This window comes from Centruroides vittatus, unplaced genomic scaffold (assembly GCF_030686945.1).
Source record: "Centruroides vittatus isolate TY-2023 unplaced genomic scaffold, ASM3068694v2 contig_1109, whole genome shotgun sequence".
NCBI classification, from domain to species: Eukaryota; Metazoa; Arthropoda; class Arachnida; order Scorpiones; family Buthidae; genus Centruroides; species Centruroides vittatus.
The window spans coordinates 295625-312210 of record NW_027120710.1 but is presented as its reverse complement, the minus strand read 5'-3'; the positions used below and the strand labels follow the sequence as shown (position 1 = coordinate 312210).

The 16586-nt window shown below is 30.0% G+C and overlaps 1 protein-coding gene and 1 long non-coding RNA gene across 2 annotated transcripts; one reads left to right on the top strand and one right to left on the bottom strand.

Annotated features, from left to right (window-relative positions):
- Nucleotides 1-9071: 9071 nt before the first annotated feature.
- On the bottom strand, nucleotides 9072-10754 carry LOC136976120 (uncharacterized). The gene is made up of 3 exons (XR_010880879.1): nucleotides 10630-10754; nucleotides 9384-9430; nucleotides 9072-9205 (listed from the first exon to the last, which is right to left on the bottom strand). It is a non-coding gene; the product is annotated as an uncharacterized lncRNA (long non-coding RNA).
- Nucleotides 10755-13706: 2952 nt separating this feature from the next.
- Nucleotides 13707-15414, top strand: LOC136976113 (UMP-CMP kinase-like). The gene is made up of 2 exons (XM_067271329.1): nucleotides 13707-14387; nucleotides 14951-15414. The coding sequence occupies exons 1-2, from the start codon at nucleotides 14028-14030 to the stop codon at nucleotides 15164-15166; spliced, it is 576 nt and encodes a 191-aa protein (XP_067127430.1). The 5' UTR covers nucleotides 13707-14027; the 3' UTR covers nucleotides 15167-15414.
- The last annotated feature ends 1172 nt before the right edge of the window (nucleotides 15415-16586 follow it).

Here is a 16586-nt window from a genome sequence, read left to right as displayed (position 1 = left end):
ACTGGTAATTTATATTGAACTCTCCAGCAAACTATAATTTTGAGCCTTCCTTTCTTAAAATCTTATTTATATAAGTAACTATATTTAGACTTTCTAGAATCTTTTTTTTTTTCTTGTTTTCCATATTTTTCTCATATGCAATACTAAAACTTTCCACAGTTTCAGTGCTTTATAAAGGTTAAAATATTGCTTCATTATAGTAATTTGCAATAGAATCTAAACAGTTTTGAGTCTAAAGACACTGAAATTCTATTACATTTTGCCAATAAAATTTGTATTTGGGTTAAAGTTTTTACCACTTTAAACTCTTCCATTGGGGCCGGCTCGACAGGTGATGTCTCAGGCAGCAAGAGCAGTCAAAATCATTTAAGAAGAAAAATAATAAGTCAAATACAATAAAGTACATTTATGGGACTTTAAGGTTGTTTAAATAGTTCATATGAGATTACCAGTGAAGAGTTCTTCTGTCAACAATCGTTCCAGAAGCGAGAGGAGAAAAAATCAGTTTTGCCTCGGGTGCAAGTTACCATCAAGTCGGCACAGTCTTTCATTATCATTATATCTACTTGATCATTTTCCATTTATATCTCAATCTGTTTTCCATTTTCAATTGGCACGCTATGTTTCCAACTGCTTTTTCTAGTATAGTGGGTGATCGGTTAACGAGCATAATTTGTTCAAAGACAAATGTTTGCCACCCGAATTGTTTATTAACCGATTATCGATTTGCCATAGATTTTTATGGGAATTTGATTAATTTGTTCTGGAGACCCCAAAAAATATATAAATAATTATGCAATTTCTTACTAGGTTTATTTACATGTAATAACAAACTAAAAGCGCACTCTCCATTTTTCAATGGATGGCACATCTTTGTTTCTGAGATGTGATTTTCACTACTACTTTATCTGCTTGGGTCTTTTTAAATAAATTATATCTTAGCTAAGAAAGATGAAATAATTATATTTTTCTTAGCTAAGATTGTATCTACTGTAGACACTTTAAAGTCATACTGCCTAGGAACATCAGACATCATCTACCTTGGCTATTATTTCTTGCTTAGTTTATGCAGTGAACACAGTTCTTGACGCTTTACTCATTTTAGGCTCTATAATACCAGTTTTTTAAAATGAAAAGTTTAGAAAAGCACTTAAAAAATTCAGAGAACAGAAATCAACTAGTGCAAAAAATAGGTTATGTATACAACTGTGAAAGTCTCATTCCATAAACCATTCATAGATTCCAGTGAAATATAGTTTTATAATTCTTAAACGCAGTGTCCCTTGTGTTTGTTCTGTGAAGTGTTCATTATCCAAACATAAAAATCTTTTGCAAAAAGTGTTCGTTAACCAATCACCCACTGTATTTGTTTCTTAATTTTTGTATATTTTATTGGAATTCACTACTAGAGATCTGCCTTTTTATTGTTCTAAGTATTCCTTATCATTACACAATCACTAGAATGTCTTGGGATTAAAATTAGGTATTTCTTTTTCTTTTATTAACCCTATGTTATGCTGAAAAATTAGCTAAGTTTTATATCAAAATCAATTCAGTGATAAAGGATCATTTTGAATGTTTTTAATAGTTTTATCAATTACTAACTTTTAAAATAATAAAAAAAAAAACTTTGAAGTTTAATTGTTAATTTAAATTTTTTATTAAATAACTTTATCAATAACTCTATGCAAGATATGAAATAAATTGAATATATAAATAGGAATAAATAAATGAATATTAAAATTATTTCAGATAAAAATAATTTTGATGTTCATCACTTTTTATTTGTTCTCATTTACCTATTTTAAATTAGTGTAAAAAAGTTTATAACTTAATCACACTGCCTAGAGACTTTTATTCACAGACATGAACCAATACAATTTATATAGGTTTCATAATAAATCTTGTAAATTTCTACAATAAAATTTTTTACTTTCAAAATTCCGACATATTTTCTACAACTTACGACAAACTTAAGTTTAAAATTACATCTTACGACAAAGAAGTCTGTCTGAAAGTAGTATGAAATCTCATTTCTGAGTCATTTGTTGGAGAAAACAATTTTTAACAAACAAATGAAGATGAGATTTGATCTCTTGAATCTTTAGCGTCGAATCGTGCAAAAGAAAAGACCTCTCTGTTGTAAGGAGTAATTTTAGACGTAAATCTTCCCGAATAATTGTAAAAGTAAAGCGATATTTCAGACTTTTCATAAATAACTTTCTAAGATTTTTAAATATTTATTGTACAAATAATAATCAGCCCAGAGATTTCAGTCTGCACCAAATTATAATTACTATTGTTGTCGTTATTTTAAAATATAAAAATTTTTGGCTTATATTTGTTAACGTAATAAATATTTACCCTAGGAATAACGAGATTGTTTTTAATCGGTTTAATGGTGGTGAGAATAAAATAAGAATTTACGTTATTAATTTTTAAGCAGAAATATTTTTCCACGTATTTAAAACTATATATTTATTTTGCGGAAGTTTATTATATATATACACACATATACATATATAAATATACATACTGTACATATTAAGAACGCTACGTTTTTATGTTCCGAAAAGGTTTGATGCTGTAATATTTTGTTATGATAAAGAAAGAAATTACAATCCTACTAAAATATACATTAAAAAATATTAATATAATGCCACTTCTTATCATCAAAAGTTTCTTTTTTTGTCTGTTGTTAATGATGATGAATTATTTAACAATATTTATTATATTTTGTTTTTTTAAGACATTTGAAGAGGTTAATAATTTATATTTTTTCTATTTGTTCTAATATATTAAAAGTAAACGAGAATTATTGAATTTTCTTTTAAGATTGTATTGTTTTTGGTGCTTTAAATTGGGTGTTCCCAACCAGTTGCTAGCATCCCCCTTCTCGAGAAACTAGGGCGGTGCCCAGGCACAGGGCGTAGACGCTGGGGGTGCAGAAATGACCTGTACCAAGTTTTGGGGCATAGTTACAGATGCTCGCACTGGGCGCATAAAAGGCTAGTTACGGCGCTGGTCAGCAGACAAATTTATTTTTATTGTACCTTTAAATTTGAAGAAAGTAAAATATGGTTTTGAATTTCTTGCTAGTTCAAGTGGTTGGCAAATCGAATCTAGTTTCGAAAGGGGTCGACGAGAAAAAAAGGATGGGAACCCTTGCGTTAAATTATCTATTTAACAGAAATAATATCGACGAAAATATTTTTTGTATACATTTTTGCATGAAAGTATTTTATTCAATTATAATAATTTTAAATCCACTCCTGTTTGTTTCTAGTTTCCTATTCTAGAATTTCTAGTAGTTCCTACGGATAACCGTAGGAAACTGGAAATTCTAATTAACTAGAAATTGTTTTAAATTTTATTTGTCGGATTGAAGGTTGAACTTTTGGTAGTGCAAAGTAGATTATCTTTTAAAAAAGAATGCGCAAAATGTAATGTAAATACTTTTCATTATTTAACATTAATCTGCAAGAAATTTTAATTTGTTAAAGCAGGATTATACAGTTATAACAGAAGCCGATAGCTCTATATCGAATAAATGCAAAAAACTCTGTTCATTGACCTACACTTTGGAACCAAAATTCCACAAGTGTAAATAAATAAATGAGTGTGTAAAATATTCATGGTTTTCCTAAATAATTTGCTTACAGACGTATTAAAAGCACCTGTAAAATGCAAATACAGAAGCTGTTAGATTTTAACTCACAGATTGCAACACGCTTGATCCTAGCGTTCCATTTCTGTTTTAACTGTAAGCAATCTTGTATGCTATATTACTGAATTAAATTACAATGTAAAATAATATTTACTGTAATTTAAATCAAAAGTCAAGTTTGCAAATAAATTTGATAATTCTTTGCAGCTTGTTTTAAGGGCATTTTTGGCCATAGGCAAGCCCCATATGTATTAGCAGTTTGAAAAAATGCAATAAATGTTTAAGTAGATTTCTATTCAAATAGAGCACTTAGATGAAAGTTGACTTAAAAATATTTCTTTTCGTGCCTTTTTTTAAATTAGTAAAACTTGAAAATGTTTCTGTATCTCTATGTATACTTTGCAACTTTTTTTGTATATTAATTATATAAATTGTTTCTGTTAATCTTGATTTCTTACAATGTAATATGGTATGTGTGTGAGCATTTATTCAATTAATGGTGAAGCAATAAATTGTTAATAAATATTATTTGTCATAATTAAATTGAGTTGTCTTTATTTAATTCAAAAAAAATTTCCTTTCAGCATTTAGGAAAGAGTTTTTATTAATTTAATAAATGTTTTCCATAAATTGCATTGGCTCCCCTTGATCGTATCTTCCATTAAAATCAGATAAACACAATCGTTATACTCAAAGTAAGATTCAAACTTACATGCTTGTGAACTATAAGTAATGCATTAATACATTTGTAAGGCATTATTAATAGAGTATTGAACATATGGAATAAGTCACCCAAAATGAAGCAACCAAAATGTGGCTCCAACAAATCCAGGTGAAATCACCTATAAACATTTCTGAGTATCCAATCCAAACTTGAACCTAGGTTTCTCAGTACAGCAGGCAACATATCTTTATCATATCAGTTGGTTAGCCAAGGCAGTAAGTGTTGGCTTACCAGTTTGATTAAGGAACCTAAGAAATTTTTCATAAACAGCCCATTCCAGATACATTGGACCTTACTTTTCATTTGCCTTCATTGTTGGTCCAGCTGAATCTGTCTCAAGCATGGAAAAGAGAGGACCTTTTCTCCATGGCATCTGGAACATAGAACCACAGGACGGAACTTTAGCATATCCATTCATTGAGTACAGATTACTCTTTACATAAGCAATAAATTTATATTATTAAGTGATTATGGGGTGCAGTATCAATCTACCATAGTGAAGATCCAAGTTCAAAGCTGATTGATATTGTTGAGATAAGGAAATTGACTCGTCATAGGTTACCCTCTCTGTCAGTTTCCCAGGTTGCTTGAAAGTCATTGTAAATCAGGCTCAGTCACAAAAAATTAATCTTTAAATTAAGTGAACAGTTACAAATGGGCATCCTGTGTTTCAGATGCACAAACCATTTCAAACATTAGCCGAATCTGCAGTCCAATCACGTCTCGTCACATTTCTATTTGTTCACGATGAGATGAAAACAAGAAGAGAACAAAATGCATGACATGGACCACAGACCTTCCTAATTTATTGTAGATAATATAAATTAAGACATTTTTCATTTTTGCTCACCTGTTATAGTTGATCCTATTGCAAGTCAGACAACTAAAAGGTTAAATCTTGATTAGCAATAGAGCAATACACTAACATCTGGAATTGACAAATAAAGAAATAAGATTAAAACACTCATAATGATAATTCGGATTAATGAAAAGTTAAGATTAATGGAAGTATAAAAGTAAGGAGATGATGCATATGCCTTGAGGCCTTTTTTTACTGTTGTAAGATACTTTACAACAGCAAATGGAGGTTAGAATTGTTAAGTCAAACGGGATCACAAAGAATGGGCAACAATGCTCAACAATGGACATTATTTCAGTTAGGGAAATAATAGAAGCCATTTGGATTAACGCGACCGTACTGTATCTATGTCTACAGTAGCAATGTCTATCTTGGACTTAAGAGCTTTTGCTCAATTTTAACACAAGTTCCCTTCAAGAAGTGCAATGCAATAAGAACTGTAGACAAAGTGGCCATTTGCTTATTTAATTAATATATCTTGTACAGTGATTCGTTAAAATCTTGCCACGTGAAATACGAACGCCATTTTTTGGACCAGCTGCATGAAGTTTGTCGTAGATTAGCGTTGTGGATGTGTTCGATAACACAAATATCGAAATTTATTGATCGACTGGTGTTTTACAGATCAGGTTTTAGTTTAGACCAGTCGGTTTTGGACTTCGGAGAATCATGGTGTCAAGGATAATTCAATATGTGAATTCGAATTTATAATGACAAATGCTGGAATACATTGGAATCTTCACAACCTTGTCTAGAGTCAATTATACAATTAAACTATTAATGTAATATAGTAAATGTAAGTTAGTTTTTATGTTAATTACGATGCTAACCACACCCTTTTGTAATATTCTTCAATGCAAATAAAATTAATTAATTTTTAAAATATATTACTTGTAAATCTTATTAAATATAACATTCCATAACAAACATAAAAGCTTTTAATGAACGGTACTACGATCTAAAAATGGCGCCTGTGTATGCAGATGGCCAAACTCTGTGGCACGATTACTAGAATATAAGATTGAAGAACGTCCATAAGTAGTGTCGAAAAAGCGTTTAGAGAAAAACTATGCCATCAGGGCGGCACTGCCAGCAAGACAGGCCACGTTGGTTACTGCTATAGCAGGCTTGTTAAGTAAAGGATCGCATGAGTGTAGTGATAGTGGACAGAGATTAACACCCACACGGATTTACGGTAATATTCATGTTTAGTAAAACAATCATGTTTACAATAGATATATATAACCGAGATAGTGACGGTAATCGTAGGGTTACCCTCTTTCTCGGACGACTGTCCTGTAAATTTCCTAAAATGTGTTTTTATTCCCTTTTGGAGAGGATGCAACTGTGTCCGTACGGTCCCAGCCCCACCTCGTTCGAAGAAGCGTTTGCCTTTTCGCTTTTGACCCGATTTTGGGTGACACCAAAAACTTCTATCAGTGTTGCTCCTCTCTCCCCCACGAGACCAATAAAAATACTAGAAAAAGGTCTAAATTGTAATTAAATAATTAATAACAAAAACATCTGAGATGTACAAAAAAAATTATGCCAAGTAAAAATTTATGACAATTTATACGATGGTCAAAATTTTTCTTAGTACTTTTCCTTTGGGGGAATCGAAAATCGGCAACTTTTGCCTGTATATGTAGTCAGTCAGTGAGTTTTATACTTGGCGGGGAGTCACTGCCGTGACTCCTGATATCTTTCAGAAGAAACCATTGAGTTTATTACTGACTCAGTGCATCTTTTTAAAACTATTCGTAGCTGTCTTAAGCAATACGATAACCATCACTGATAAAATAAAAAATAAATGCAATTATATAAAAGGTAATAAATTAAACGAAAACTCAGTGGCGTAGCGAGATGGGTGCAAGGGGGTGTATCATGCACCGGGCGCCACTCGCAGAGGGGTGCTCAAATGGTCTCCAAGACAAACTATATGTGTTTCTGGAGGGGGAGAGGGGCGCCAATAAAGTGTCGGGCGCCAGTTATGTTCGCTACGCCACTGCGTAAACTATAATTTCTTTTATAATTTTAAAAATAAATTACGGGCAAGAATTACTCGCCCAGCCACTGTCAACCAAACAAGTTGACGTGTAGATAGATTTCTTAAAATGCAAATAATATGGACTAATACTGAATTTGCGCAATATACTTGCACTCACTATAGTAGAGACTCGTAATAAAGACGTACAGTACAATGAAAAAAACCAACCTCTGAAACTGCGTGAATATATTATTCGGTATAATTTGTTTGTAATGGCAATGCGACGTCCGAGTGGTAACCTCGGTCCGTGGCACTATTATATATACAGTGTATATATATATATATATATATATATATATAATTACTACCAGCCAAAAATTCAAATATCTGATTGATTGTCCATTCAGTTAATGTGATTCAGATGGGCCTGAGAAAAGCCCTCTTAGTACTCACACGGCGGAAATAATTTTAAAAAATGTCTTTTAAGCTCACTAATGGACAGATCACGTGTAGTTTACCTAGTTTTCTTCACTTGTTTAACATCTAAAACCACCGAACACTTTTTGTTTTACTTTTTCCAATCTGTGGGTACTAAGCCTTTTTTAGCAAGCCAATTATGGGTTCGGTCAGGCCCACAATGGGGAGGCCGGGCGCTGTTATATTTTTATAAAATTATTAAATAAAACAAATTAAATAAAAACCCTATGTATATTTATTGCAGTATCGGCAATTCGAAGTGACGCATGCGCTAAAGTAAATCACTCTTGCTTGTGATGTATTGATACTTTCTACTTATGACGTTTCTATTAGTTCCGATACCTGCCGTTTGAGCGCTAAATGCAAGCGATAACGATTGCTGATTGGCCAACAAGTAAGACCTGTGATTTAAGTATTCGAGATACATTATTCGTCCATCTGTAATAGAAAATATAAACTTAGCGTCAAAATGACCTAAAGACGTAAATTATCCAAATAAAACGAACAAATTTAGTATCTCCATTGTCTGATGAACTTTTTAAAATGATCAATTTAGAAACATTAATATTTTCAAATTAAATATGGAAAATAATTTAATTATTAATATGCCTTTTTATTAGCATTAATGTTTGTTCTAATTAATAAATAAATTTAAATTTTACGTGACTGATTCAACTTCATTTAATGTTAGCCCTCTAGTGATCGAAACTCTAACGCGAAACCTACGTCATTTTATAATAATAATTGTCGTCTTATTGCTCTATTTTAATTTACAAATTACTCAAATTACTGTTTAAACACAAATATTCATTGTTCTGATTCTCTATTATTATTCTAAATATTGAATTTAAATTAAATATTTTATTACAAGGATGGAATTTAAGATATTTCAGTCAATGAGCGTGAAAGTGGACCATTAGAAGATACAGACACGGCAATTTTAATCAGATAAACATGCGATATTTAATAATAATTAGCATAAAATACATAATTTGAACTGAATTTTTCAATTATTTACCGATAAATTATTTAAATATAATGCGAATAGATCATTTTAATCTTTTCTTTTCCTAGTGGCCGCATGGAAGAGTGTCGTGCTTCCATAAAAATGACCCGGTTTTAATTACCGTTCGTTCGTTCTTCTTCTTAGAGTAAGCTAGAAAGAGGCTTTTTTTAATAAAAGAAGATAAAAAAAATCTGAAACAAAGACTTTAAGTGTGTCTATAATAATTTATGACACACAAAACTCATTTGTAGCACTATAAAGCGTCGTAAAAAGAGAATCTTTTGGATCTTATTAAAAGATTTAAATATGTCTTTTACCGTTTTTAATCATTAAGTTGAATATATTTGTATATAATAGGGCAGAATTAACTTTTATATCGTATAAAAGCCGAAACAAAGTTTATTTTAGTAATTCCTTTACGGTATACTTCTCGGAAGATTGAAGAAAAATAAGGATTTTTCCCGTACGATTCTAGTCTTTAAATCCTGTTAAATTTATAAAATAAAATATTAAAATTTATATAAAAAGCATTTTTTCCTACATTATTATAGTCTGTACCCGTTCTATTTCATGCATTTTTAATTATAAATAAATTAAAAAATCTCCTATACTATAGATAGAGTAGAAAAACAATTTACATATGTATGAATTTTAAAGACTTACATATTGCTTTTACGTGTAATAATACACTAATAAAAGCATCCTGTGTGCTGAAAATAAACATGGAAAAATTATACTGAGAGATGTAGAACTAGGGATTCAACAGGGTCAAGCAGTAGAATGAGATGGAGAGAAGACGAAGATGGGAGGAGGAAGAGGAAGATGGAAGCAGACCTTAAAGCTAACTGATGATAACTGTATAATTTTATATTTAGAAGTTTAAAATGTTAAATTATAAAACATTTAAATTTATTTATGTATGTATTTCTTTTCCTGTACAAAAATAATAATAATTTTTTTACGCAGCACATTAATAGCAATTTAAGTTTAAATGCAATTAAACTGTATAAAATGCAATCTAATATTTTATTGATAAAAATTTTAACATGGATAAATATGAAGCTAAAGTAAATCTATTTCAAATTTATATCCCATTAATTAATCAAGTAATTAATTATTCTACAAAAAATATAATTTAAAATGTTTATTCATTCGTTATATAAAAATTTAATGAGTGACATATTTTCGGAATATTTTAAAAAGGCTTTCGTTAAAAATTAATGATTTATTAAGAAAAAAGAATGTATTATTATTAACAACAAAAATAGAAAATAACGAACGAGCAAGGTTAATTGGATAGGACATATCAATTAAAGAAGGAAGAGCGAATAATTTCTTAACTATGTTCAATAAATATACAATAGTTAAATTGTTTTTTTAAGTTAATAATCATTAATTTAAAACATATTTATCATTGGATATCGCATAAAATAGCATTTGTCGATAGGAGGAGCGTGCAATACTCTTGTTAGATTCCAAGAAGCAAGGTTAAATTCCTGACTAGTTCCCCGAAAAAATAAATGACACTTAATCTCTTTAAACTGAAAAAAAGGATATTATTATTTAATACGTCACATAAGCTAATGTTAGTTTAGTAGAAACGTTTAAACTTCCTCATTTAACTAGTAATGTGCACCGTAACTAGTGACGTGCGGTAGTCTACCACGTTAATTACAATTAAAATTAACTATTACCCTCCTCCTTTACTTATTGCATATAAATTTAACTAGTTAATTATCAAATTTGTTATATTACTGCTTAGTATATAGCTCACAAGTTAAGTAAATCTGTATTGATAAAGTGCAGCGATGAGGATTTTTCTGTCACGTCAATCGGCGAGTGAATAGAATTTTAAAGGAAAAGGGAGGAGGAAAAAAAAGATGTTATGGAGGCTGTAACCGCTACTTACGAATAATTCTGCACATGTTGTAAGATGAGATACGACTGTCCCGTGTTAAGTACCAAGACTGCAGGGGTGAATAAGATCATCACACTCCTGCGGCGCTAGTACTTAGAACGGACCAGTACGGGCCACACCACTGTAAAAAAAAGGAAAATATATGTACTTATAAACATATACGAGGTGTGAAATTTAAGTAAAGCATCCAAACGAAACAAAAAAAAAATGAAGACATTTAAACGACACTTACCACTGGAAGCTGGTTTACTGGTAATCCACAATAAAGGAAAAGAGCAGGTATAGAAACAGGAGCGTAAAAGGATCAACAGGAGGTTGTAACATTTTTAAATACTCATTTGGGAAAATGTATAGAAGGTCGCCTTGATTGAACTCAATTGATTATGATCAACCATTGGACGAATTTGATGAACTAACAATGACCATGACTCGGTTTATTTGCAAGTAGAGACCAGATGTAACATCCCCGGCAACATTTCGTTGATGAGAAAATTACTTTCTGTAATGAGGATACGACAATGGAATAAGCTTTTAGTTTGAAGTGCACACAGTTGTGCTTTAGGTTCACGTGGTCACAAGATGGAACGTCGGGGTTATATTCATTGGAGTAGTAGCGGAGTGAAATAAATCTATGACCGGAATACTGGTTAATTAAACCGGTATCATTAGCCACCTGACACATGTTTGAGAGTTTCAACGTTCATTTAATGTAGGAGGAAATCGGTTAAGAAATATTTCCTGGATGTATAGTCATATTGAATATTTATTCTTTCTATTTTAATTAACTTATGCTTGCTTTATCTATATTAATTGCGATTAATGAACTTAAACGTCATTAAAAAAAGAGAGAGGGGGTGAGAAACCCTCTCTTCAAACTCGGTTAGTATATTTTGAAGTTAAATTTTTATTCTTTTTTTAAAAAAAATATAAATTAATTGTGTCTTTAATGCATTAAAATTTAATAATTTACTTAATTTTTGCAAGTGTAGAGCTTTAATTTTCGATTTTTTTTTGCACTGTTTAGAACCAAAACGTGATAAAAAGTAAGTTTTTTTTTGTACTTTTTTTAATGTAAATAGTTAAACTATGAAAATAATTGCTTCTAATTAACATTACAACTTAATTACAATTAAAATTTACGAAAATTATAATGATTTAAACTTTATTTTTTACGTAAAAACGCAAGACAGCGCGCTTTTCCGCCATTAAATTGACAAAAATTTGAATTTTATTACCAAATATTCAATATTTACATATCAATAGAGCTTAGTAAACAATTAAAATATATCTAATTTTGGCAGCGTAACGTAATTAAAAATGCCGAAAAATACGGGGTTAAAGGTCAAGGTCGTAATTCGTATATCGTGTGTCAAGTTCATTGTTTCTCCTCATAATAAATGTGACTTTTTATAAATTTTTTTTTGACGTTTTAAGGCCAAAAAAATGTAATTCCTCTGTCTTCTTCCATTCTTAAAATCACTCTCACCGACTTTTATTATTTAAAGGGCAATTTACTTGTCACATTCGATGAAAATGGCCCGATTTACCATTTAAACTGCCTTTTTCTCTCTCGCTATTTTTGTCTGATTAAAATCTATTGGTTGAATTTTTATTATATATATAACTTTTGATTATTTGTCCTTGCATACCACGTGACTAAGCCCATTGTTAAACTTCCGCCTAATTTCAAAGATCCCTTTTAATATATGTTACTTAAAGATAATATCCTGTTAGTTAAGAGACTATAAATTTATTTTATTATTTTTTCTTTTTATATTTCTGAAATTAATTTATTACACTTGTTCGTCATCTTTTATTATATTAAAACTCGTATCGCGGTCACGTGACTGCTAACTTGTAAGAATAATTTCGATTGAATAATGGAAGTATTCTTGAAATTTTATTACATTTAAACAGTTTCTGGTTATTAGTAAAAGAATTTTGAAATTAATTCCTGCTTAATTGCAATTATCTTTATATCACGTGATCTTCTTAAACAATTTTTTTTCGAATAATATTAATTTTAATATTTTATTTCACTATTTTATTATTTTTTAAATAATTTGTATTAAAATTTAATAAAATAAGATCAATTTACATTGATGAACGTAATAATTTAACTTCGTCTTTCGGTCACGTGATAATGGAAGTCGTCTGGTTTTTTCTTTTCAAATTTATTTTTTTAAATCTTAATTACATTTTTTAAATTTTTTATTAAAGAATAAAAGATTTTTAAAAATAATTATGACTTGATTATATAATATACATATTATTAATTGAAAAAATATTTGATTAACGAAATTAGTTATGTCACGTGACTTTGCGTTCATTTTGAATTTTTTAATTTGAAAAATTGCTGAATTTTCTTATATTTACAAATTATAAAAAAATATTAATATCTATATGCGTGTATATTATATTAAATCAATTTGTAAAAAAATATTTTTTAAATTAAATTAATAATTAATAAGTTTAAGAAACGTTTTATAATGTAATATACATTTAAAATTTTTGAAGTAATACAAAAATGCATTAATTTAATTTATTATTTAGTTTTAAATAAAATTTATTAATAGTATTATGAAAGAATATGCACATTACATAAATTTTATTTCAAATCATATGATTTGTTACGTAATTTGCTTATAATAGACTTAATTCACATATGTTTTTACATTTTATTTTTAAGAAAATATAACAAAATTATTACATAAGTTCAATATCAATCCATATTTTTCTAAATTTTTAAAATATTGAGCCTTTATTGTGTTTAATTACGTGACTTTTAAGGGCGCCTCTCGCTTCAGTCACGTGATCAGGAGAGCTTTCCTCCATTTATTATAATTTTTTAAAATACATTCTAATTATTCACATTATAATTATAACTATTTTAGATAAAAATATTATTTTTGTGAACTTAAACAATATTTTTGCATAAACTTCAAATAATAAAATTTAAATTATCACGTGACAATGATTTATATTTTTGAAATATTGCTTCTAAATTTAGACTCTATTTATATACGTTAATGTTATTTGGTTGTGAAAAAAAACTGAGTGTAAATTAAAATAAATTGTATTTAATTAGGAAGTAACTGCGAAATATATTTTTCGTCACGTGATAAAGCATCGATTGTCTGAATTCTTTCCATTAAAAATACAGCCGACATATAGTAAAAAAAAAAATAAACATAATACAAATTAAATCAATTTTAAAAGCTATATTATTTAATTACAATGAAAATTAAAAGCAAAACCGGCAGATAATCGGGGGAAAAATTCGTAAATTAATACTCAAATCATCAACGTGACGTCAACGACTACGAAAGCAGAAACGATTACGATGGCCGTGACGTAACGATCGGGTTGGAAAATCGTCGAAAGGCAACATGACACCGAACGTGGTTTTTGTTTTAGGAGCACCGGGTTCCGGTAAAGGCACTCAATGCGAGAAAATCTCGAAGGAATTCGGTTACGTTCACTTATCCGCTGGTGATTTACTGAGAGCGGAACGTAACAGCCCAGGATCAAAGTATGGAGACTTGATAGAACATCACATCCGCAACGGATCGATAGTACCCGTGGAAATAACATGCTCCCTACTGGAACGAGCCATGATTGAAAGTGGATCAGAGAACTTCTTGATTGACGGCTTCCCACGTAATGAAAATAATTTAGAAGGGTGGAAGAAGCAAATGGGAGACAAAGCAAACGTTCAGTTTGTACTGTTCTTCGAATGCGACGAGGAGGTGAGTTCCTTGCAAAAGATGCTCTTGATGAAGGTCTAATAGATTAGTTGGAATGAGTTGACGGGTTTAATTATAATTGACGATCTTTCCTGTTAGATCTCGTTCGCACTCCCAATTAACCGTGTTAAATAGCACGTAAAGAATGACAACTTTAAATGCAACAATTTTACTAAATTTTACAATTTTTCTCCCCGTTTTCCTTACTTTATTCCTCAATTCCTGAAATATTTCATTTATGGCATTCAAGAGGGGAAAAAATGTTACTCCAAGCGATCGACGCGTCGCGTGGTGTCGCGCCCAGAATGTATTTCTCTGTTTTGATTACAAATTAAATCGCGCGTAAAGAAATACTTTAACTTATCTAAATAAAGTTTGAATAATCATTGTGATTTGTAACTCTTTTTTTCAAACTTTAACTAGCAAGAGACTCTTCGCTTGTCTCTTCGTGAGATCTTCGCGAAGCGACGTTACTTTCTATTAGATATATTGTTACATACCTTACGACGTGTGTAATTCTTATTTTCGTCATTATTACGTTATAATATTTATCTTTAATTTTAAAGATCTGCATCGAGAGATGTCTGCGAAGGGGTGCAGAAGGAAGTGGAAGATCGGACGATAACCCGACAAGTTTAAAGAAGAGATTTCAGACTTATCATCGCGATACAATGCCCATTATACAGCATTACCAACAATTAGATAGCGTCAAGAGAGTCAATGCTAATGTGTCAGCCGATCAAGTCTTCGAAGAAGTTAAGAAGATTTTTAAAGGAAATTAAATGCAAAATTTAATTTTGTTACATAAAAAAAAAATTGTTAAAAATAATATAAATTTAATTTATATAAATATATAGAGAGATTGTTTGTTGTGGCAACGTTGAGTGTCGTTTCTTTTTACACAATTTATCACGTGTTTTCGTATAGGAGCTATATTGATTGTTCTATTGTATTATATTATAAATTTAATATATTATGATGTATATAAGCACCTGTAATGCCGTTATAAAGAATAAAGAGCTCACAGATACTTTTTTTGCTGGTTACTCCGTGGTTAAAAAGGTTTTAAAATCAAAATTTTATAAAAAGAATATTCAATATTCTTATTCAATCAAAATTTTATACCTTATGAAAATACGAGATGGCCCAAGAATCGGTTAATCGTTATAGACCAATTTTTTTCTGTTTAATTTTCTAACGAAAACACGTTACGGAATCAGTTTATAAATTCGTATTCACGAATGTATAGGTGCATAAAAAGCTTTTGGACTACCCTATGTCTACTATTTTTTTCTACATTAGATAAACTTACCCAATTAATGCATGAAAAGTGTGGTTGGTGTTACAATTTACTGCACTTTCTGTATTAATTTATGATGTGAAAGTTGATTATATTTGTGTGTAACACGTAGGGAAAAAAGTCAGTATCTCTTACGTATAATACGCACCACCCTACGCGATTACTGTATTTAAATTTTCCATATCGTTGAGGGTATACTGACCTTTCGCATGCACGAGCTGACCTTTTTCTGTATGCAAATATCGATTCATAACTCCCAAAGTGACTTAATTAAAGTATCATTGAGACTGCTTAATGTACTTTAATATTTATTCAAAACTAATCATGGAATTTATTATCATATTTTTCGACAATCTAATGAATAAAGGGAAGGAGAAATAAAATTTCAAACTAAATTATGAGGAATTAATAATAGGAACTCATTATTCCATTCGCCATTTGAAACAAATGGCGGCCGGAAACAAATTCTTTGTGAAAAATTTAAATGGATTCATTATGTTTTCGATTGAAGGACATTTAAATTTTATTTCTAATTAGATTAATTAAAAATTATATTTCATAATATAATCTAAGCTATATACAAGGTAGCCCAAAACTCAGAAAACCGTTACATTTACCTCGGTTAACTGTATTATAAAATATTCAGTTGCATCATAAATTAAATTGTATTTTTGTCATATCTAGTGTCTCTACTCTATGACTCACAGTCAGTATATTTAATAATATAAAAAGCGTCGAAGTTTGTAAAATGACAAAAATAGTAGCGAGGTTGAGGCCGAAGTTTTAAACGCGAAAACGTGTACGTCGGACGTTCAGCGCCGTCTTCCTGTAAGTGTAGAAGTTTGATAATGGCGTTTGGAACGTCGAGCATGATTCCACTGACGTTCCAAACGCCATTATCA

What these genes read in the sequence shown, in the direction of transcription:
- LOC136976113 (XM_067271329.1), top strand. Translation starts at nt 14,028, where the DNA reads ATGACACCGAACGTGGTTTTTGTTTTAGGAGCACCGGGTTCCGGTAAA. An exon ending in TCTTCGAATGCGACGAGGAG is followed by an intron (nt 14,388 to 14,950) that starts GTGAGTTCCTTG and finishes TTAATTTTAAAG; the next exon opens with ATCTGCATCGAGAGATGTCT.